This window comes from Crinia signifera, chromosome 4, assembly GCF_055691185.1.
Source record: "Crinia signifera chromosome 4, ASM5569118v1, whole genome shotgun sequence".
Taxonomy (NCBI): Eukaryota; Metazoa; Chordata; class Amphibia; order Anura; family Myobatrachidae; genus Crinia; species Crinia signifera.
This window is the reverse complement of record NC_139220.1, coordinates 322,605,708-322,630,392: the sequence shown is the minus strand read 5'-3', so window position 1 is coordinate 322,630,392 and position 24,685 is coordinate 322,605,708. Positions and strand designations below refer to the sequence as shown.

General features: G+C 46.4%; 2 protein-coding genes across 2 annotated transcripts in view; one reads left to right on the top strand and one right to left on the bottom strand.

The window, feature by feature from the left end:
• LOC146075947 (uncharacterized) overlaps positions 1-24,685 on the bottom strand; it is a 53,139-nt gene that overhangs the window by 6,961 nt on the left and 21,493 nt on the right. Inside the window, exon 2 of the mRNA XM_083185656.1 lies at positions 16,575-16,703. The gene's annotated coding sequence lies outside the window, so the exon portion shown is untranslated. The remainder of the gene's footprint in view (positions 1-16,574; positions 16,704-24,685) is intronic.
• Positions 8,781-24,685, top strand: part of LOC146073387 (uncharacterized) — a 26,545-nt gene continuing 10,640 nt past the window's right edge. Inside the window, exons 1-2 of the mRNA XM_083180566.1 lie at positions 8,781-8,898; positions 10,168-10,254. Of these exons, the coding sequence (XP_083036692.1) occupies positions 8,781-8,898; positions 10,168-10,254 (205 nt within the window). The remainder of the gene's footprint in view (positions 8,899-10,167; positions 10,255-24,685) is intronic.

Genomic DNA, 24,685 nt, shown 5'->3' with positions numbered 1-24,685 from the left:
TTGGAGAGGAGCTAGTTGGGATTGAGCGAGGCCAGTGAGAAGAGCATTACAGTAGTCAAGCCGTGAGATGACTAATGAGTGGATGATCAGCTTAGTTGCACTCTGTGAGAGAAAGGGCCTGATGCGAGCAATGTTGCGTAACTGGAACCGGCAAGAATGGGCCAGGGCTTGGATGTGGGGTGCAAAGGAGAGGGAGGAGTCAGGAGTGACACCCAGGCAGCGGAGTTGGGGAACAGGGGAGATGATGGTGTTGTTAACAGTGATAGAGATATTAGTAGGGGGCATAGCTCTGGGTGGGGGAAAGATAATAAGTTCGGTTTTGTCCATATTCAGCTTCAGAAATCGCTCAGACATCCAGGTAGAGATGGCAGCGAGGCAGTTGGAAACTTGAGAGAAAACAGTGGGGGACAGATCAGGAGAGGAGAGGTAGATTTGGGTGTCATCTGCATAGTGGTGATATTGGAAGCCAAAGGAGTTAATGAGTGCACCCAGAGAGGAGGTGTACAGAGAGAACAGAATGGGGCCAAGGACGGAACCCTGAGGGACCCCGACAGGAAGGGTAGAAGGTGGTGAGGTAGAGCCAGAGGCAGAGACTGAGAAGGAACGGTTGAAGAGGTAAGAGGAAAACCAGTTGAAGACTGTGCCAGAGAGGCCAATGTTTTGGAGTGTGTGGAGGAGGAGAGGGTGATCCACAGTGTCAAAGGCAGCAGATAGGTCCAAAAGGATAAGCAGGGAGAAGTGACCCTTGGATTTGGCTGACAGCAGGTCATTGGTGACTTTCACTAGGGCAGTCTCAGTGGAGTGAAGTGGGCGAAAGCCAGATTGAAGGGGATCTAGGATGGAGTGGTCAGACAGGTAGCTGGTGAGACGCCTGTAAACCAGCCGTTCTAGTATTTTAGAGGCAAATGGGAGGAGAGAGATAGGGCGGTAGCTTGTGGGAGATAAAGGGTCCAGGTTAGGTTTTTTAAGAATAGGCGAGACCAGAGCGTGTTTGAAGGGTGAGGGAAAGATGCCAGTAGAAAGAGATAGGTTAAAGTGGTGAGCAAGGTGGGAGCAGCCAGTGGGGGAGAGGGAACTGAGGAGACGGGAGGGGAGAGGGTCCAAGGGACAGGTAGAGGGGGGAGAGGATGAGATGAGGGAGCGGACTTCCTCAGCTGTAGTAGGGCAGAAGGATGACAGAGTGGGGTAGTTGGTAGGGGAGGATGATTGGGGTGGGTGGGCAGCAGAGGGGGTATGGAAGGAGATATCATGTCGGATTACCTCAATTTTAGAGAGGAAGAAGGAGGCAAAGTCAGTGGCAGTGAGGGATGAAGGGAGGAGGGGTGGTGCAGGGCGAAGTAGAGTGTTGAAAGTATCAAAGAGACGTCGGGGATTGGAGGAGTGGGAAGAGATGAGAGATTTGAAGAAAGATTGTTTGGTATAGGAGAGAGCAGCACTGTAGGAGGAGAGAATAAACTTGAAATGGAGGAAGTCTTCCAGAGAGTGAGATTTCCTCCAGAGGCGTTCAGCAGAGCGTGCACATTTTTGCAAGAATCTAGTTATTTTGTTGTGCCAGGGTTGTGGTTTAGAGCGTCGAAGGGGAACAGTGTGGAGGGGGGCTACAGAGTCGAGAGCAGAGGTGAGAGAAGAGTAATAGAAAGAGGCAGCCTGGTTGGGGCAAGTCATGGTTGAGAGAGGAGAGAGGAAAGTCTCCAGGGAAGACAGGACAGTGGGGTCAAGAGACCCGAGGTTACGTCTGGTGACTGTGGGTCTGGGCAATGAGGGGAGAGGGGAGGATGAGAGGGTGAAAGAGAGCAGATTGTGGTCAGAGAGTGGGAAGGAAGAATTAGAGAAATCAGAGAGATTACAATGGTGGGTGAAGACTAGGTCAAGGGAGTGTCCGAGATTATGAGTGGGGGTGGAGGTCCATTGAGAAAGTCCAAAGGAGGTGGTAAGGTCAAGAAGGTTAGAGGAGGCAGCATTTTTGATGTCAATAGGAATGTTAAAGTCACCGAGGATGATAGAGGGGAGGTCAGAGGCAAGAAAGTGTGGAAGCCACGCAGCAAAGTTATCAAGGAAAGGGGAGCAGGGGCCAGGGGGGCGGTAGATTACAGCCACAAGGAGGTGAATGGGGTAGAAGAGGCGGATAGTGTGTACCTCAAAGGTGGAGAATGTGAGGGAGGGCTCAGGTGGGATGGCGCGGAAGGTGCAGTTGGGGGAGAGGAGGATGCCCACTCCTCCACCCTGGCGGCCATCAGGTCTGACCGAGTGTGTGAAGGAGAGGCCTCCATAAGAGAGGGCAGCAGGGGAGGTAGTGTCAGATGCGGACAGCCAGGTTTCAGTGATGGCAAGAAGGTTAAAAAAGTGGGAGATAAAGAGGTCGTGGATGGTTGGGAGCTTGTTGCAGACTGATCTAGCATTCCAGAGAGCACAGGAGAAAGGAAGGGAGGGGACAGGTGAGATAGTAATTAGGTTGTGTGGGATGTGGGTGCGTCTGAAAGGTGTGGAAGTTGAGAGGGGGCGAGACCTGACAGCAAGGACTGGTATGGGACTGGATCTAGGAGCCATATTTCTGTGTAAAGTTGGTCAGAGTAGTGATATAGAGTGAGATTGGAGTGGCCTAGAATGAGCAGTGAGAAGGTGGTGTACTGGAAGTGTGGAGAGCCTACAGGAAGTATAGTTAATGTATAAGTGAGACAGAGGCAGTGTGTGACAGCATTTAGGTCAGCATGGAGATCAGTGTCCAGGTTGTGCAGACTGAAGGTGATGATGAGGCAGGTAACTCACTGCAGTATGTTGATTGCTGGGGTTGCAGATGGAGGATGAAGTGTTCTTTGGCCTCCTGTTTCCCTCCTGTTCAGCTCCTGTATATCTCCTATGTTATATTACTATAGTCTGCATACTTTACACTAGAATACTTCACATCTAGAAGACTACACAGCCAGAAGGCCTAACAGCCTAGCATATAGTGAATAAATAGCAGTACAGGTCCTAGTGATCCCCACCCCCTAACTCCACCCACACCTAATTGATTTATCAAGGTGTGATCAAAGACAGACCACTGCCCCCGCTAATACACAGACATTTCTTGTTTACTATATATTCCAAAGGGAATAATAAAAACAAAGGCTTGTGGAATTGTCAATACCTAACAGAATTTAGTAGCCATATGGAGCAAAAAGTGGAGAGAGATACAATTTGCAGCAGATTAAAGCCCATACCTAACAGAATTTAGTAGCCATAGGAAGCAAAAAGTGGAGAGAGATACAATTTGCAGCAGATTAAAGCCCATACCTAACAGAATTTAGTAGCCATAGGGAGCAAAAAGTGGAGAGAGATACAATTTGCAGCAGATTAAAGCCCATACCTAACAGAATTTAGTAGCCATAGGGAGCAAAAAGTGGAGAGAGATACAATTTGCAGCAGATTAAAGCCCATACCTAACAGAATTTAGTAGCCATAGGGAGCAAAAAGTGGAGAGAGATACAATTTGCAGCAGATTAAAGCCCATACCTGGGAAGAGAGAGAGAAGAAGGGGTCACATCAGCTGAGGCATCTCCTATATATCTCCTATGTTATATTACTATAGTCTGCATACTTTACACTAGAATACTTCACATCTAGAAGACTACACAGCCAGCAGGCCTAACAGCCTAGCATATATCAGGTTTTGCCACAATGTTCTTGATGTTATTACTCCTTTTGTAACAAAAAAGCGGTGGAATGGAGCATGCCAGGCCAATCCGTTCATAACTCTGCACTATATGCCAGTGTTTTAGAACTGTCTTACGGATATGTTTAGAAGCAATGGAAAAAGTGCTCGAAAAAATGAGTCTTTCATCCTTGGTCCGTTTAGTGAGGGATTGTTCCCTAGGTAGATCAATACAGTGGGAAATAGCTTAGTCAATTTCCTTGTGGTCATATCCTCTGTCAGTAAAGCGAGATCCCATCTCTTTGAGGGCTGGTAGCAGTTCTTCCTCTTCTGATGTAACGCGGACCACCCTTAGGAGCTGAGACAGAGGTAGTCCGTGCTTAAGTGGTAGAGGGTGGAAACTGTCTGCTGAAAGAAGGGTGTTTTTATCTGTTTCTTTACGGTAGATTCTGGTTGACAATTTGTCCATTTTCTTAAAGACGCACATGTCCAAATAATTAATGGTGGTTTCACTGTATGACAGTGTAAACCTGATGGTGGTCGGCAGGGCATTCAATGCCTCAATGAATGCGGTAAGTCTATCAACCCCCCAGTCCACACCAAAAATAAGTCATCAATATATCTAACATAAAAATGGATAAATTGTGAAAAAAACGGGTGTGACATGATGTGTTCAATTTCGTAGATGTACATAAAGAGGTTGGCATATGAGGGGGCCATGTTAGACCCCATAGCCGTACCCCTTAACTGCAAATAAAAAGAATTCTGAAAAAGAAAATAATTCTTCCTCAAAATAAAATCCAAAAGCAGTAACAAAAATTCAATGACTGGACCCTGGTAGTGTGGACTGGAGGAGATTGAAGCACGTACCACATCGATGCCCTCCTGATGCATGATGTTTGTATAAAGGCTTGTAATGTCTAGGGTGACCAACAAGCTGTTATCGGGTAAAGTGCCAAGTGCATTGATTTTCATAATGAAGTCAGTGGTGTCTTTCACAAAGTACTTCATATTCTGAACAATCGGCTGTAGCCAGAAATCGATGTATTGAGACACCGGCTGACAGAGTGAACCACAGGACGAGATTATTGGTCACCCTGGGGGACTAACCAAGGTTTTATGCACCTTTTGGGAGTACATATATCAGGGGCAACCTCGGATGACTTTGTGTAAAAAAAAAGGAAGTAGGTTCATCAATCCAACTATTGTTGAGCCCCAAAAGTATAATGACATCCAACTCCTTCTTATAAGAATACGTGGGATCATATAATAGCATTTTGTAGCAGCCTTTATCTGCCAACTGCCTGTTGATCTCACCAACGTAATCAGACTTAATAAGTAGAACAATGCCACCCCCCTTGTCGGAGGGGCGGATGACTACTTCATTATTATCTTTAAGGGATTTCAAGGCCAGGTTTTCATCCTTGGTCAGGTTGGAAAAGGATACCTTCTGGTGGTTCATAAAGGGGATAACATCCCTCCTAACAAGATTGATAAAAGTCTCAATCTGGGGATTTGTACCGGGCGGGTCAAACGTACTTTTAGGTTTGAATCTGACAGGATCTACAGAAGTAGACTCCCTAGTGCAAAAATAGTCTCTGAGTTTCAGTAGGCGATGAAACCTAAATTGGATGAAATATAATCAAAGCGCTAGGAGCAACTGGGATAGAATAGATAAAATAATTAAAAATAAAAAACAATAAAAAGAAGAGTTTTAAAGTGAAAGGAGAAATATAAGACAAGTATGCAATACCAATAAAATAATATAAAATAATAAACAACGGCTTTTTTATGTTTAAGCTCTCTTTTGAAATTGTGGCAAAGTCTTTTGCGAGTGTCTCCGAGACCTCTATGCACAAAGGATAGCTGACTAGCCCTAGCTAAAGTACCGTAACGGGATGCTGCTTTTTCTCCACGTTTGGAGTCCCGTGCGGCGGCTTCCGGCTTCAGCGCTCGGGCTTCTGGTGACGGATGACAGACGTATCTCGCTTGTGGCTTTGCTGGCTCCAACAAGTTTCGTGCTTGCGCACTTAGTCATGGATACCTGTGTTGGTTCTCCACCCTCTATTTATGGGGTGATTTTTTTTCTTTTTTTCTTTTTTTGTCAAAAAAACTTTATTTTGTAAAAACGGAACTTGCGGCAGGAAGTTGTATAAAAATGGAGGCAATCACATGTTGGACTCCATATAAAATATGGGTATTGCAATTTGAAATGAAAGAAGTTTAGTAAGTAGATAAAAATGTAGAAGTAAGAATAGAAAATAGAGAAAATAGAAAAAAGAATAGAAAATAGAAAAAAGCTAAATAGATAAATAAATAAAAATAAATATATAAATATAAATATTAAAAAACAACAAAAAAAAGTATATATATAACAGGAATTTTGGGGATTTTTGTGTCCTTGTTATAAGAAACTCTTGATGTCAAAGTCTATATTCAAGCCTTGAGGGTGTAAGGTTTTCAGATGGTAGATCCATCGTGTTTAATTTTGTAGTAAGGATGCGATATGGTCTCCACCTCTCCAGTGTTTATTGATTTTTTGGATTCCCAAGAATTTGATCAATGATGCATCTCTATTGTGGTGTTCCCTGAAATGATTTGAGAATCTGTGTGTTTGTAATCCTTTTTTGATGTTGTATAAATGTTCTCTTATCCTTATTTTCAGTTTCCTCTTCGTCTGGCCAATGTACTGGAGCCCACATGGACATTCCAATAGGTATATAAGGCCTTCGGTCTCGCAGGATATTGAGTCTTTTATTTGATGGACTTTGTCTGTTTGATTAGATTTAAATTCTTATAACTCAACTTCAAAATTAAAGGGATCCTGTTTGTGAGTTTTAACAAAGGATAACCCTTTAGACAAAACCGCCATCTCGGTGGCTGTAGGTGTATACCATGACAAGTTGAAGATAACTACTTCCTTCTGTCTTTGTTTGTGGATTTGCCGGGGTTTGTGTTTAATCCCTCCCCGTCTGCAAGGTTTGGCCCTTTGTATTTGGACCTTGTTACAGTGCCCTTCTGAAAAGGATGTTTCTGAGAGTCAGCATCACTAGCCGAAGTGTGTGAATCAATGTCAGTATAATTTCTATTGGCCCGACCCATACGAGACTTGTTGGTCACCCTCCAGGGAGTTCTAGTATCACTCCCTTGGAGCCAACTATACACTCTCAACTCCTTGTAGTCGTCTTTCACTGCCCGATATTTGCTTTTCTTAAAAGACAGTAGCTCGGCGTGAAATTGGCTCAAATTGGTTTCAATTTAATTGAGCCAGTCTTGAGAGGTATCAGCCGACTTTACTGGCTCCTGATTGGCCGCTAGGCGGCTCCTGATTGGCTAGAATTCATTCTTAGTCCAGACGTCGAGGAGGAAACATCTCTGAAGCTCTGAAAGTCCCCAGAGCCCGGCAGCGTAAAGAAGAAGAAAGAAGAAAGAAGATAAAGAAATAAGCCCTGGAAAAGAAGACAGAAGACACAAGACCATCCATGGAGGACCTGGTGAGTAGGATTTCCTTCCACAGGTCCACCATGGATTTTCTTCAGACAGGACGCCGGAGCCGCCGACACCGGAGCCGCCGACACCGGAGCCAGCGACCTACCGACGGGATCAAGATAGGTAAGTATCAGTGTGTGTGTGATGTGTGTATTAAACTTTTATTTAAAATTTGTGTCAGTGTGTTTTGTGTACTATTTTTTTAACTGTGGAACTACAAGTGCCAGCGGGCCCTTTAATGCCCAGCAGGCTGGGACTTGTGGTTCTCCAAGTCCAAGCTTGCGGGGGAGGCTTGCTGGCACTTGTAGTGCCACAGTAAAAAACAATAGTTTAATCTTTTTTTTACACTTGAAACAGCCCGATGCCCACCGCCCAGGGGCATCGGGGACAGCACCAGGCTTCAGCCTGGTCAGGTAAGTCCTGGAGGGGGGGGGGACCCCTTTATTGGGGGGGTCCCCACTCCCCCAGGGCCCCTGGCCAGGCTGACTGGTCAGAGGGTTAATGTTTTTACCGGGGGGGGCTTGCATAAAAAGTCTACCCCCGGCTGTGGCATTACCCTGCTGGCTGGTTTTGCCTGGGGCTGGTTCTTAAAATACGGGGGACCCCTACTCATTTTGTCCCCCGTATTTTGGGAACCAGCCCCAGAGCAGGAGCCTGGGGCTGGTTGTTAAAAATCAGGGAACCCCTATTTGTCGGGTTCCCTGATTTTTAATTACCGTCTCCAGGCTCTGTCAGCCTGGTGCTGGTTTTGGCTGTGGGGGGGACCCCACACCGTTTTTTTTTAATATTTATTTATTTTTCTATTTTTTTTACACTCTGCAGCCTGCACAGATCTGACTGATCCGTGCAGACTGCTAGAAAAATTCGTATTAGCGGCCGTATATATGTGCCGCTAATACGAATGAATACGACATCAGTGGGTTACAAAGCAGTCGTATATGACTGCTTTGTACATTCCCCTCCGGAACACGACTTTGCATACGACTGAAACAGTCGTATGCAGTCGTAGGGGAAATACCAATACGAAAAACTAGGTTTTTCATATTGGTAAATTTCCTTCACAGTATCTACTGTATCTATCGCATCTTAAGTGCTGCACATGCGACCTTTTGATTCACATGCAAGGAGCCTCTAAAGCTGGATACACACTTGTTCGATCCCAGCAGGGGGTTAGCGGCTTCTCCTATGTGGATCGCATGTGCAGCACATAAGATGCGACCTCCTGATCCCAACCGTTGCAGGAGCGTTATTAGCCATTTATCAGCTACTGCTCCGGCATCAGCACTGCATACACACCTATAGAATCAGTGGCCATTCACCCGATATCAGTACGGGCCGACGATTGTGTAAGTGTACCCAACTTTAGACCAGCGGATCTGATGAGACCAGGGTGATGGGGGGGGTTGTCCTCTCTGACCTGCTGATGGAAGCTCCTACATCCATCACACTCTCACTGTGCACTGCTACAAGCGGCACACAGAACATGTCTATACAATAAACAGGAATATAAGATACATAAAGAAAATAACTAACCTACAATAGGGGCTGCTTCTACAAAGGCCCTACTCCATCAGGCACACAAAGACGGACATGATGGGGATGGAGGGGCTCAGAACTTAAAGCTACTGAAGTACCAACCACCAGCCCAATCTGCAATCCCATGAGGTCCAGTGTGCCACCAGCCTTGCTGAAAGAGATATGGGAATTGCTGCCGAAATCTGCAGTAATAGCTGGAGGAGATGTGTCCTCCAGGATCCAGACCTATCAGTATGGCCGTAGTATTGATGGGTGCTGAATCCATGGGTGGATCCCTCTGCATCAAGCACAACTACACTAACAGTGTGTAGCGCTGCCAGGACCGGAGATTGGTCACCTCCACACTAACAAATGTGCAGCGCTGCCAGGACCGGAGATTGGTCACCACCACACTAACAGTGTGCAGCGCTGCCAGGACAGGAGATTGGTCCCCACCACACTAACAGTGTGCAGCTCTGCCAGGACCGGAGATTGGTCGCCACCACACTAACAGTGTGCAGCGCTGCCAGGACTGGAGATTGGTCCCCACCACACTAACAGTGTGCAGCGCTGCCAGGACCGGAGATTGGTCGCCACCATACTAACAGTGTGCAGTGCTGCCAGGACCGGAGATTGGTCACCACCACACTAACCGTGTGCAGCGCTGCCAGGACTGGAGATTGGTCACCACCACACTAACAGTGTGCAGTGCTACCAGGACCAGAGATTGGTCTTACACCCCACTAACAGTGTGCAGTGCTGCCGGGACCAGAGATTTGTCGCCACCACACTAACAGTGTGCACTGCTACCAGGACCGGAGATTGATCGTACACCCCACTAATAGTGTGCAGTGCTGCCAGGACTGGAGATTGGTCACCACCACACTAACAGTGTGCAGCGCTGCCAGGACTGGAGATTGGTCACCTCCACACTAACAATGTGCAGCGCTGCCAGGACCGGAGATTGGTCACCTCCACACTAACAGTGTGCAGCGCTGTCAGGACCGGAGATTGGTCCCTACCACACTAATAGTGTGCAGCGCTGCCAGGATCGGAGATTGGTCACCTTCACACTAACAGTGTGCAGCGCTGCCGGGATCAGAGATTGGTTATCACCACATTAACAGTGTGCAGCGCTGCCAGTGCCGGAGATTGGTTATCACCACATTAACAGTGTGCAGCGCTGCCGGGACCAGAGATTGGTCACCACCACACTAACAGTGTGCAGCGCTGCCAGGACTGGAGATTGGTCCCCACCACACTAACAGTGTGCAGCGCTGCCGGGATCAGAGATTGGTCGCCACCAGTGGCGGATTTAGGGGGGGGGCACCCGGGCACGTGCCCCCCCTGTCGTTTAGTGGATTTTTTTTTTTTTTTTAAACTATTTTAAATCATTTTTAATCGATTTATACAGCTGCCCCGGACGCTGTATATATATATAACAGTAGAAGGGCCGGGCTGGCTGCCAGTCAGCCTGTAAGCCCGCCCTTCCTGAACAACTGATTGGCCTGCCCTACACCTGACCTGTGCAGGGCAGAGGAGCCAATCCGCGGACGTCGCCTTCCCGCCAGACGGTGGAGGACGTCGTCGCAGAGTCCCTCAGCCGGAGCAGCTTTTGTGTGAGTGATTGTGAGCGCAGCGGCGCATCTGCTGTTGCGCGACCGTCTTTCCCTCAGTGCCCTGTGTGACCGTCCAGCTTCAGGCCTCCATCCCTGCCCTGCGTGAACGTTCCACCCTGCCCTGTTGTCTCCCTGCTGTCCCCAGTCCCCGCCCGTTTGGCTGGCTGCGGTGCTGTCACAGCCGGGACTTGGATGAGTGACTGACTGACAGTCACTCATCTACTTTTCCAAGTAGTCCCCCACTGTCCCTGGCCGTTTGGCTGCTGAGCTGCGGCCTGTCTGTAATTTGGCTTTCTCATGTGCCGCCCAATTCTGTCTCTCTCTTTAAAAACATAACAGTAAGACATGTTTTTTTTTTGGTATGCTGCGCCTGCTTTTGGGGGGGGGGGGGGGGGTTATGCTGCTGTGTGTGTGTGTGTGTGTGGGGGGGTTATGCTGCTGTGTGTGTGGGGGGGGGATTATGCTGCTGTGTGTGTGTGTGTGGGGGGGGGTTATGCTGCTGTGTGTGTGTGGTTGGAGGTTATGCTGCTGTTGGGGGGGTTGCTGCTGTGTTTGGGGGTTTTCTTGTCATATTATTTATGTATGCTGTTCACCTCCACTTTGTGCTGTACAGTCAGTAACTGTGTGTGTGTGGGGGGAGCAATGCACTTTTTTCTTGAGGAGTGTACTCCTTTGTGGGCTGTATAATTAAGTTGTGTTACTTTAGGAGGGTGGGGCTCACTTTGCTTTGTATTAGAGTGTGGTTTGCTGTATGATTTACTGGGGGGGGGGGGGGGGTGCACTTTGCTTTGTATTGTAGTGTGCTGTTGTACTGTGTTGGGAAGGGGATGGGGTGAATGTGGTGCACTGACTGCCACAATTAGTTTTTCTCAATGACCCTGTGTTGCCTGCTGGCAGGATTGTCTGATTGTGTGTTGTGCCTGGGGGGACAGGGTGTGGTCTGGGCCTGCACTGTTGTGATGGGCTTGGGGGACAGTGTGTGGTCTTGCCCCTGGTGTGATGGGTCTGGGGGACAGGGTGTGGCCTGGTGTGATGGGCCTGGGGTACAGTGTGTGGCATGTGCAGAGAGAATTAGATTTGGGTGAGTAATTTTGTTTCTGTGCAGGGAAAATACTGACTGCATGATTTTACACTGCAATATAGATCTCACTTTGAAGAAAAACCCCGCCCAAATCTAATTCTCTCTGCACAAGTAACACCTGCCCCACCTGCAGTGCACATGGTTTTGTCCATCTAAGAAGGATTTTGTCAGAAAGAATGGACTAGAATAACCCCCTTAGTGCGAGTGAGGATGCAGGATGGGCAACACAGTGTGCGTAGAGAGGCTGTTAAAAATATTTGCTTCCAATGAAATCCCCTTTTGTTACATGTGAGCTGAGATCTCTGAGTAGAGCACTCCAAGTTTTGTCAGCAGTATGTGACATGGAGAACACAGTGTGGGGAAGATATGTGATGGAGGTTAGCAGCATGTAGAGTTGGGAAGGTATGTGATGGAGGTTAGCAGCATGTAGAGTTGGGAAGGTATGTAATGGAGGTTACAGCATGTGGAGTGGGGAAGGTGTGTGATGGATGTTACAGCATGTGGAGTTGGGAAGGTATGTGATGGAGGTTACAGCATGTAGATTGGGGAAGGTATGTGATGGAGGTTACAGCATGTGGAGTGGGGAAGGTGTGTGATGGATGTTACAGCATGTGGAGTTGGGAAGGTATGTGATGGAGGTTACAGCATGTAGATTGGGGAAGGTATGTGATGGAGGTTACAGCATGTGGAGTGGGGAAGGTGTGTGATGGATGTTACAGCATGTGGAGTTGGGAAGGTATGTGATGGAGGTTACAGCATGTAGATTGGGGAAGGTATGTGATGGAGGTTACAGCATGTGGAGTGGGGAAGGTATGTGATGGAGGTTACAGCATGTGGAGTGGGGAAGGTGTGTGATGGAGGTTACAGCATGTGGAGTTGGGAAGGTATGTGATGGAGGTTACAGCATGTAGATTGGGGAAGGTATGTGATGGAGGTTACAGCATGTAGAGTTGGGAAGGTGTGTGATGGAGGTTACAGCATGTAGAGTTGGGAAGTTGTGTGATGGAGGTTAGCAGCATGTAGAGTTGGGAAGGTGTGTGATGGAGGTTACAGCATGTGGAGTGGGGAAGGTATGTAATGGAGGTTACAGCATGTAGAGTGGGGAAGGTATGTGATGGAGGTTACAGCATGTAGAGTGGGGAAGGTATGTGATGGAGGTTACAGCATGTAGAGTGGGGAAGGTATGTGATGGAGGTTACAGCATGTAGAGTGGGGAAGGTATGTGATGGAGGTTACAGCATGTAGAGTGGGGAAGATATGTGATGGAGGTTAGCAGCATGTAGAGTTGGGAAGGTATGTGATGGAGGTTAGCAGCATGTAGAGTTGGGAAGGTGTGTGATGGAGGTTAGCAGCATGTAGAGTTGGGAAGGTGTGTGATGGAGGTTACAGCATGTGGATTGGGGAAGGTATGTGATGGAGGTTACAGCATGTGGAGTGGGGAAGGTGTGTGATGGAGGTTACAGCATGTAGATTGGGGAAGGTATGTGATGGAGGTTACAGCATGTTGAGTTGGGAAGGTATGTGATGGAGGTTACAGCATGTAGATTGGGGAAGGTATGTGATGGAGGTTACAGCATGTAGAGTTGGGAAGGTATGATACCTTCCCCAATCTACAGGCTCTAACCTCCATCACATACATTCCCCACTCTACATGCTGCTAACCTCCACACATACCGTCCCCACTCTACATGCTGTAACCTCCATCACATACCTTAGGTATGTGATGGAGTTTGGAGCATGTAGATTGGGGAAGGTATGTGATGGAGGTTAGCAGCAGGTGGATTGGGGAAGGTATGTGATGGAGGTTGGAGCCTGTACATTTGGGAATGTGTGTAATGGATTTGGCTTGGAAGAGCAAACTTTCTAGTTATGACACTGTTTCATTCTGTCACTCGTCACTATTCTTTGTTTATACAGACAATCTTGCATGGCCCTGGGCGAACAGAAATCATCCCTGGCCCAGCCCATCTGCAAGATTGCCCGTCGCTCTAGTGTGTAACCAGCCTTGCATGCATTCAATGCAGGTCTCATTTTATCACCCTCTTGTGCCAGAAATTGTATTATTCATAAAGGTGTCCCTCATAGTGGTATTAATAATACATCTTTTTAGAGTAGATGATTTCTTAGATTATTCATATAGTAGATCATTCAGGAAAGTTCATCTACAACTAAACTATTTAATATGCTTTGGTTAATGTACACCTTAGTGTACTAGCATAATCCTAATCTAGTGCTAGATATAATTTGAGGATTTTGGTTCAGAAGTGCAAGTGCCATAGTACGCTGACAGTCCTAAGATGACAGAGTGCATGCTCCCACTCCTTGCCATATGATATTTACATGTGTTGCTGGATTACTACCACATTGCAATAACAGATTAAGGGGGATATTCAATGCAAGTCGAGCTCCAGCAGCCATATCCTGAGGGGGGAGATGGCTGCAGGGCCCTATTCACAAGCTGTCGGGCTCGTTCTGCCGGTAAAAGCCAAAAATAGCCGAGCTCCCGTCCGGAGCTCGTCTATTTACGGCCTCAACTCGCAGACACGCCCCCCGAATCCCAAACGTCGAGCAAAGCGAGAATGGGACAGGGGCACGACTGTCGAGCTTGCTCGACAGTTGTTCCCCTAACATTGAATACCCCCGTAATTCTTTATTTGGAAGATATTAACATACACTTCTATTAATAATATTCTATATTCTAATAAATATTTATTCTGTTTGTATCTGCTGTGCATTGGACATTTTTTTTTTCTTTATTTTGCAATCTTCTTTACTATGATCACAGCTGTTTACTGGCATGTTACATGTGCCTGAATGAACAATAATTGGTCATCACTTTCCTAGTTTCACAAGAACACTTTTTCAATTTTAAAATACTTGTAATTTTTTGGAGTTATATAATGTAACACTGCTGTCTGCAAATACTCTGCGTCACTAATATATACTGTAGCATTTTTTCCAGCAGTCTGCAAAACAGGAACCCTTTTATTTTATTATACATATAAGATAAAATGGTGGTTCTTGGCTATAGAAAAATGTATGTTATGATCATCACTTTCCTAGCTTCACATGATTACGGTCTTTTCATATGTTCACTTATGGTGCATACACAATGTACTATTTTTTTTAAATGCTTTTTTTTTTAACAATTTGTCCCTTCGGAACAAAATTGATCAAAAAATTGTACAGGGTGTATGCACCTTTATAGTAATGTCTGTTTTATTTATATATACACTCCTCTCTGCTGTGTCTACTAAAAGTAGCATTATTTGCAGCATTCAATATTATGTTGATTTTAAATTTTGTCAAAGGAAACATTTATTGTACTTCTGCAAAGAAAGGTATGTGTCTGTGTATGCTGTATATACATTTTTGAAATAAATCGTTTCAAAGTCATTTTTGTCAATTATGTCATTCATCCTTCAAAAAATATTGGGAACATTACTTTTCAGGGTCTTGGATATATAACTATTACTCTACTAAGAAATTCCTATGTTCTGTGTGTATGCGTGTGTGTGTATTTTTTTTTTTTTAAATGTGTAAAAGGTCACTTTTTTTCTTTTCCATCTCCAGCAGTGTACATCAACCACAAATACACCTAACTTTCAGCGCACTTGGCCACACCCCCTAACATATTTGGACACACCCACTCCTGTTATAACCCCACCCCCTCCTCTCCCCCAAACATTTAATGTGCCCCCCCTGTCATTTTGGTCTGGATCCGCCCCTGGTCGCCACCACACTAACAGTGTGCAGCGCTGCCGGGATCAGAGATTGGTCGTACACCCCACTAAGAGTATTCAGTGGTGCCAGGACCGGAGATTGGATATCTATATGGCAGTGTAAAAATAAATGGTACTTGTTTCCTAGCACGGTGCCCATTGCATACCGTATATAGTGGTATGCGATGTGATGTGATGCGATATTCGCGTAAATTAACAGGAATGTACAATTAAATATCGCATAGCCAGCAAATGACATGCAATGTGATTTTTAATTGTACAAGCACCCTAATGGGTGCTTACAATGTGAACTGCACCCCCATTGCCAACGCCACCCCCACTATCAATGCAAACCCGAAGCGTGGCGAGTGCAGCGAGCCCGCGAGGTCCGGTGGTATGCGTCCTCTGACCTGTTCATAACCCCACTATCCACGCCGGCGCAGAGTCAACTTTAGATAGTGTGGCGAGCGCAGCGAGCCACCAAGCCCGAAGCGTGGCGAGCGCAGCCAGATTAATCCGCCTCCCCTCACGAGGCACGCCGCGCTCGCCATGCTTCTGGCTCGGTGACTCGCTGCGCTCGCCACACTATCTAAAATCATCTCCTTGCTGCGCTTGCCACACTTCGGGTTGGCGCTGATAGTGGGAGTGGCGTTGACAAGGGATACGGTCGTTTTATCGAATGACATTAGGTCGAATGTCATTTGGTCGACCCCACTAGGTCGAATGTGTAAAAAGGTCGACATGGGTTTATGTCGAACTTCCGACTATGTCGACTGCCATTAGGTCGACTGGGGTTAGGTCGAATTGCTCTTTTTGGTTTTGTTTTGGTGCCGACATGTGCCGACAGGCGGTGGTTCATGCCCTACCATCCACTAGGGCGTGGAGGAGGTTATTAAAGCTGTGGCGAGCGAAGCGAGCCACCGTGCCCGAAGCATTGCGAGCGAAGCGAGCGATGCGAGGGTCCGATTCACTATGTCAACAGTGTCCATGTCGACACTGTTGACATTTCGGCCAAAAAACCCCCAAAAAGAGCAATTCGACCTAACCCCAGTCGACCTAATGGCAGTCGACATAGTCGGAAGTTCGACATAAACCCATGTCGACCTTTTTACACATTCGACCTAGTGGGGTCGACCAAATGACATTCTACCTAATGTCATTTGATAAAACGAACCACATCCGTTGACAATGGGGGTGCATTTAACATTGTAAGCACCCATCAGGGTGCTTGTATAATTAAAAATCGTATCGCATCGCATGCATCACATGCCGCTATATTCCATGCGATGCGATGCACTTCAATCAAAATGGGGGGCGCTATGCTAGGAAACAAGTACCAAATAAAGCATCCAGTGTTTGCCCTGCACAGAAACAAAATAACTCACCCAAATCTAACACTCTTTGTGGTTTTGTCCATTAGAGAGAGAATTTGCTTTTGCGATTGAACCTGAATCAGGCCCATAGCGTATAACTGTCAATCACTGCCGTCCACATTATATATACATTGTTATAGTCACCTTCTCCTCCCGTATCGCTGGCCGGCCGCAGTGTCCCACATACACCGGAGGGGAGAGGAGGATCCGGTTATATTTCTGCCTCCAGTTACAGAGATCATACAGCAAGTCACGGCAATAGGGATTCTGCACCTGAGTAACAGGAGAGAACGGTTATTCAGTACCACCATACACTATGTATAGAGAGAGACTGTGACAAGGCGGCACTCTAATGTGTATAGAGGTTACTGTGGTGCTGGACCCATAACCCAGCATAGAGTAACACTGACCCTCCTGTTGTTATACGCAGGACACCACCCGCTCTCAGCTTTAGTAACGCATAATACATATTAGGGATGTGCACCGGCCACTTTTGTGTTTTGGGTTCGGATTACCTTCAGGTTTTGGGTTCTAATGGGTTTTGTCAAAACACCTCCTAAACGTTTTGTGTTTGGATTTTTGGGTTTTGGGTTCTGATTTTTTTTTTAAAAAAAGCATAAAAACGGCTAAAATCGCAGAATTTTGTTTTTAGGCCCAAAGGTTGGCTAACTATGATAAGTGACACAAGTGGGCGGCACAAACACTAGATTGATACGGCACACTTAGCATCACCCCTGGACTGATATGGCACACTTAGCATCACCCCTGGACTGATATGGCACACTTAGCATCACCCCTGGACTGATATGGCACACTTAGCATCACCCCTGGACTGATACGGCACACTTAGCATCACCCCTGGACTGATACGGCACACTTAGCATCACCCCTGGACTAATACAGCACACTTGGCAGCACCCCATGAATTATACGGCAGACTTGGCTCACCCAGGAATTATTTGGCAGACTTGGCTCACCCCTGGACTGATATGGCACACTTAGCATCATGTTAATTTTCAAGGAAAAGGGGAAGGGGGAGATGGATCAGTGCACAGGTTATGACAATCAGTTTAGATTTGACAATTTTGGTCTGATGGTCCACAATATTTAAAAGGTATGGGAGACCTTATTATAGAGGGTCTCACAGAATCAATGGCGTGGAGGTGCACCCTAGAGAGTAAAATGTATGTAGAAGAAAAAAAAAGAAGGAAAGACTCTCTCTTTTTTTGGGGCACTCTTGAACTGTGATTACATTTAGTAATCTATTTAAACATCTGTCGTGATGCTTAGCATATCTGAAATATGTTTAGTGGTTGGGTATCAAAACACAAGCTTAAGGATGATACAGAATGTATTACAACACTCCTTTGTCAGAGCCCTGGTGTAGGGACAGTGTCGTTTTTTGGGATTGGGTTGGTGGTGAGGGTACTAGTTACACATGGGGAGGTGGGGTAGGTTGTTCCATCCCCGGGTATGGTTAGATTTAAAAATTAGGGTACTTGTGTAGTTTCACGGCGCACAGTGTTGGCGTCACTCCCTTCAAGTTTACCAACGATCGTTTCACCTTTCGGCTTCTTCAGGGTGCTGAAGAAGAGCACCCTGAAGGTAGGGTCTATCCCCCACAATACCCACAAAAGCCCACTATCACCTAGTGGCAGCTGACAATTGGATAGGGGCAGCCTGTCAAAAGGGAAAGGGGACTTTCCAGCTTCTAACCAGACAATCCCGCCATTGTCACGGGTATATAAAGTCGGTCGGGATCACCCACGCCTATTGGGCATAGTCAGACTTTCAACCCAGACTACTCAGGTACTTTACCTCTCTCCTACCTTCCAACACCCTTTACTCTTCTTCCCCCACGTCGCCCTCCCCCCTGCATAAATTATATCGGGACATCAGGCTAGCCATCAGCTGAAAAAACGTACCCTGAGGACTCCCTCAGACAACATTCGTGGTTAAGGCTGTCTGTCTGGCGGTAAACATGTCTATTAGATTAATGTAAATTAATGTATACCGGTAGATAAAAAGGTTGACAAATTAGCTGCCTGTGAAAACAGTACAAACCATTTGACTATAATCTTCTTCTCCCCACACTGGTCATACAATTTGTGCACGACAGTGTGGAAGATACCAGATTTATAAAACAATATATCATCTTTCTTGGTAATTTCGATGCATGGCCACTGTAAGCCTACGTATCCTCTTGCTTAGAAAAGATAACCAGTACTCACTGGCACAAACCTCTGCAAGGGAATTGAAACTAATTGAATACATTGTATGGTCAGATCTGCAATTGTCAAACTCACTTGTTACAGAGCCACACTTACCCTGGGTCTGATATCAAGAACATCAGGATTTTGACAATTTCACTCTCAAGCATTTAGACTTTCAAATTAAGTCACAGTTTGTAAAATTCTAGCATCAGGAGGTTATCAACCTGACATACTGTAGTATATGCTTGGACTATAACTCCAGATTAATGTTCAAAACGTGCATCCTCATGTTGTTGACAGACTGTGAGACCAAGGGCGGTATTCAATGTGAATACCAGCGAGGTGCAGCGAATCCTGTTTAGGATTCGCTGCACATTCGCCACGTTCCCCGAGCCTCGCTGGCTCCGGTATTCAACGAGTCAGGGGCTCGCTGCCCCTGACCGGCGAATATGAGCTCCTGCGGCGAACGCTGCAGGGAGCCTGAGGACGGTGGCAGGCAGAGAGATGGAAGTCTCTCTGCCTGCCCCAGAGCGTATGTGGGGGGGGAGGTGGGCTCCACGGGTGCCAGGCAGCACAGGCTGCCCCCCCGGGGGTGCCAGCAGGGGACCGCATATATTCACTACACCCGATCGTAACGATCGGGTGCAGTGAATATATGAATATCTAATGAGCGGCTCGGCTCCGGCGCCCCCTGCTGGCTGCTGTGTAAAAAAATATATATATATTTTTTCAATTAAATATATATTCATGTGCTTACAGCACATGAATAAAAATAGCATGCCCCTCCTCAGAATAAAATTCCTGATTTTTTTACACTAAATGTAAAAAACAAAACACTTTATTTTAAAAGTTCACATTCCACTTCACCATAAAAAGATAGCGATTGCTACTCGGTGAATCATGGCGAAAAAAAACTTGAAATGTATTCGCCATGTGGTCATTGAATAGGGTGATTCACCATTTTAGTCAAAAATTCGCCAAACAGCACAAATTCACCATAAAAACATGGCGAATACCGCCCCAAGTGTTAAAAAGCTACCTACCTGACACACAGCCGTATTTGGGACTGCAGGGACACAATAAGGCTTAAACCTGCCGGTTGTGACGATCGCAGTGTCAAAGAACAGATGAACAGCAGCAGGTTCTTTACAGACTGTCAAAGGGCAGGCCTGACAGGCGTGGTATTCCTAAACCTGCAGATACACATCCCTGCCGAGTCTATACAAGAGGACTGAGTGCCCATATGGCACAGACCTATGAGTGTGATTCAATATATGTAAATATGTATATATGTTTATATGTTAGTGTGTGAACGCCTGAAAACTTTTTGTCTAGTATTCATTTTATGGAGAATAAATAAAAGCTAATTTTTAAATCTAACCATACCCGGGGATGGAACAACCCACCCCACCTCCCCATGTGTAACTAGCACACTTAGCATCACCCCTGGACTAACATAGCACACTTGGCAGCACCCCATGAATTATACAGCACACTTGGCTCACCCCTGGACTGATATGGCACACTTAGAATCACCCCTGGACTAAAACAGCACACTTAGCATCACCCCTGGACTAATACAGCACACTTGGCAGCACCCCATGAATTATACGGCAGACTTGGCTTACCCCAGGAATTATATGGCACCGATGGTGACACCCCTTACCTAATACAGCACACATGATGGCACATTGGGCCTTATTCTGGTTGGAGCGTCCGGGCCGTACGCGTACGTCCCGGGGTTTTTAACGATCTGCGCATGTGCAGATACGCTAATGCGCCGGCGCGAACACTCCACAACGCTTACGGCCGGTGTCTCAACGTGCGAAAAAACCTGTACGCGAGTGTACGGGTAATGGGGCGGCATAGGGGCGTGTTGATGGGAGCGGCCGAAATAATGAGGGAAAATGGGCGTAAATATGGGCGTACACGGGGGTGTGCACCAAAAATGAGCGGTGCTACTACCGCACGATCGACTAAGGCACCGTTCATTTCGGACACCAAACAGGCGGCCGCCAACCGCCAGCTCAAACCACCCCTACAGATACCGCATGCCAGCGTGCGCCTGAGTTGGCTAATTAACGCTGATTACTACTCAAACACATACACCTGAATGTAATAAGCAATGCTGCAGTCTACTAACTCCAAACCATGATTTCACTGCCTGCAAGCCACACATACAGCACGCAAACACATTGGAAGCTTATGTTTTTATACTTCGCCACATTTAAAGGTTTGTTTAATTTAAGGTAAGAATCTTTTTATACGCTAAGGTAGGTATTTGCTAAACAGACACATTCACTACGTGCTTTCATAGACTTTACGCAGTAGCACACTCAATCTACACAAGTCGACATGTGTCAACGTGTTCACTCTAATACTAACATTGGTTTTGTATTTAGGATACAATAACATAAACCACATCTAACACCTACAAAGGATGTTTCAGCAATGTTTGAAGCCCATGACCACTATTTTCCACACAATCTTTGTATAGTACCCAAAATAATGACCTGTACCACTATCTCATCTGCTATGATTTGGATGTGACTACACTCTGGATGTAAGATGCCACCAATCACATTATTGCACTCTCATCTCTCTAACAAAGGATTCCTACATATGCTTATGACACTGTCAAATCATATATATTTAAAAAGTTATGCATGTTTGTTCACAAGCTAATTTATCATGTTTGGCCCATTCACACATCTTTTTTTAGGGAGGACACATGTGCATTCCTACACAAATGTACCTTTTGACCCTTGTTTGTCTGCCTCACCCACTCCATGAGGAAAGCATTGTTCTGGACCTGCTTTTACCTACTACTGTAGGAGCTACCTCACCTGCACACAAACTGCTTTCTCACCTATTAAGTTGCTCTGCACATGTGCTGACACAAACTAATTAGCAGGGAAAAGTTGGATAGGAACATGGGAATGGCCATGGAGAGGGTTACACATGGGAAACTTCGACCACACTTCAACAAATGTTCAAAAATACCCTGGTCAGTAAGTACACATAAATCTAGTATTTGTTTCACACAAGAAATTACACATACCACAATTTAGATTTAATTTGTAAAATAAATTTATTTGCTGTTCAGCATCACAGCTTGACACTTTAATGTGAGAAATCAAATAAACAAATAAAATAGACACACAAATAATAAAACAGCCAGAACAAGAGGTTGCATATCTCCAAACATGTGTTACCCTGCAAATGCAATGGTGAAAGAAATGGGGACACCAGAATACGTACTGCAACAACCAGGGTGAATACTAAGCAAGATACACACCACCAAAAAAAATATCCTGCATTTGTAGAGGTCAAAATACGAACTTTCATGCCCATGGCACGCAAATGGATCGATGGGCAACTCAGGAAGCGGATGTCCAGTGCAATTTAAACCTTTGGCCTCCAACCACAGAGGAAGTGAACCAGGTCTCATTTGGGCCCTTTTTTGCCCCTTTTAGATGGGGCCTTGGGGACAGGGGCCTTTGGCTCAGCTGGCTTTCGGCGTCTTCCCCTAGTCGACACAGGAGGGTCAGCCGAGGTGGAAGGTTGGGGAGCAGCTTGGGGTGGGGCAGCAGATGGGGGATTGTCCCTTAGGGACCTGGCGGTGGACAGCTGCTCCGCAAGAAGTTCATTCTGGCGGCTGAGGTGTTGGCCAATGCTTAGCATGCCAGCCGCCAGAGTTTCATTAATGCGGTTCAAGGCCTCAACCTGCAGCTGGTTTGTGGCCTTCCACTCCGCCAGAAAATCCGCCACCTGCTGCTGACGGATCGCAGCATCCACCCCTTGCTGCTCGATCCTGTCCAGCGTCACCAACAGGCTCTCACTCCATGTCTCCTGTGGCTGGGGCTGGGGGCGACGTCTTGGTGGAGGCTGGACCACTTGCTCCACCTGTGGCTCTGCAGAGGAAGATGCTGCCGGTACATCCTGACTTTCTGCTTCTGCTAGGATAAGAATTGAAAACAATGTCACCATCACATACGCAATAAAAAATATCTTTCTAAATACAATGCATTACTGTGACTTACCATCAAAAGCAGCAGCAAAGACCTCCGCCGGGAGCTCACTGTCCATATTGGAGATCCCCCTGATCTCCCCCACATCGATCACGTCACAGGAGTCCAGCTCCAGGGGGGTATACTCCAAATGGTCAGGCATAGGACCGCTCCCGGTGGACATGCTGTGGTTGTACCGGTCAGTCATCTTCCTCTTCAGGGCACTTTTGAAGTCAGTCCACCTACAAGTTTAAAAATACAAATATCACCATGAGATATGTGCACCACTGTGCTACGTGTAGGGTTACCACCTAGTCCCTTTAATTCCGGACACATGTTACTTACACAGGTTCTGTGGCAGTTTAAAATTAGGTGAAGTGGAGTCTTGAAGTCAGCCAGCCACAGAAACTGTGTAATTAATATGTGTCCGGAATTAAAGGGACTATGTGGTACCCCTAGCTACGTGACATTTCCTAGTGTGGGTGATCTTATGTTTTTTTGCCATGTGTGGCCAAATATTTCTTTGATGGACAAAACCATGTGCACTGCAGGTGAGGCAGGTGTAAAACCCCACCCAAATCTGATTATCTCTGCACAAGTAACACCTGCCTCACCTGCAGTGCACATGGTTTTGTCCATCTAAGAAATATTTGGGCAGAAAGAGTGAACTAGAATAAGGGCCTCAGTTCCTGCTGGAGACTGCTGAAAAATTGCCCTGACAAACACACTAACCTTTTCTTCACCGCGTCCCAAGTTCTGACCACTGGTGACACCTGGTTCACTTCCTCTGTGATCTTGTCCCAAAGGTTTCTCCTTGCACTGGCACCCGGCTTCCTGGTTGCCAATTCAATCCATTCGCGTGCCCTGGGCACTAGAATTCGCATTTCGGCCTCTACAAATGCAGGGTTTCTCTTTCTGGTGGTGGTATCCTGCTCAGTCATCACCCTAGATGTTGCAGCACGTTTTCTGGTGGCCCCAGTTCTCTCACCATGCACCTGCTGGGTCACACCTGTTTGGAGAGATGCAACCTCTTGTTCTGGCTGGTTGCTTGGCCCTTGTGGAGCTGGTGGAGGTTCACCAGGGCCTGTTACTGAGGGGCCCGCTTGATCTTGCAGGCGACTCCTCTCTTGGGCCCTCCTTCTCCGCTCCTGTTCCCTCTTGTTGAGTGCATCAAGCATGGATTGTGCTGTAGCTCTCTGCAGAGCGTCCTCTGCTGCAGAATCGTCTGAGTCAGACATGTTTGCAGCAATTGTGGGCTGCATCTGACTGAATATTTATATGTTAATCTCCCGCCATGAACAAGGGGGCGTATATTTTTTCCCGCAATGTAGATGCAAATTTACGCCGATATTTCCCGCCGATAATTCCCGCTTAAATTACGCAGGTCTCAACGCACCTGATCAAACACCTGTAAATGCACATACACAGGTTGTGGAGCATTGTGCTACATCGTGAAATGTGGGCACCTGTCATTCCAATGACGAGTGTTGTCAGCTGGTATCTGTTGGAGTTCGTGTATGCTTTGTGAGTCACATTTCAAAACATCACGTTATAATGCTTTCCTTACATATGTAATGTGTATGAAATTGTCATACAGCAACATGTTGCATTGTGGCCCTTTAGGCAGCGTAGTTATAAGTAGAGGGTTGCGTGTATTATTTTCCGCCTACTGTATATACAGTACTCCTCTCCATGCATATCGGTGCATCGTGCCCCCTTTAAGCAGCGTAGTTATAAGTAGAGGGTTGCGTGTATTATTTTCCGCACACTGTAAATACAGTACTTCTCTCTTCATTGAATTTATGCTGTTGGTTGTGGTGTGTGTATATCGGAACGGTCCGCGTAAGTTTCTATTCGCATCCAGTTTGTTACTGTAAGAGGGATTAATAAAGTTAATACCAAACAAACAATTTTTTACACCAATCAGCAAGCACCAAAAGTGATATATGTACCTGCAATTAATAACTGCGCCATTGCCAATATGACTTCCAACAGAGCTAGGCCATTTTCCACCCCTGAGCTGTTGGCCCTG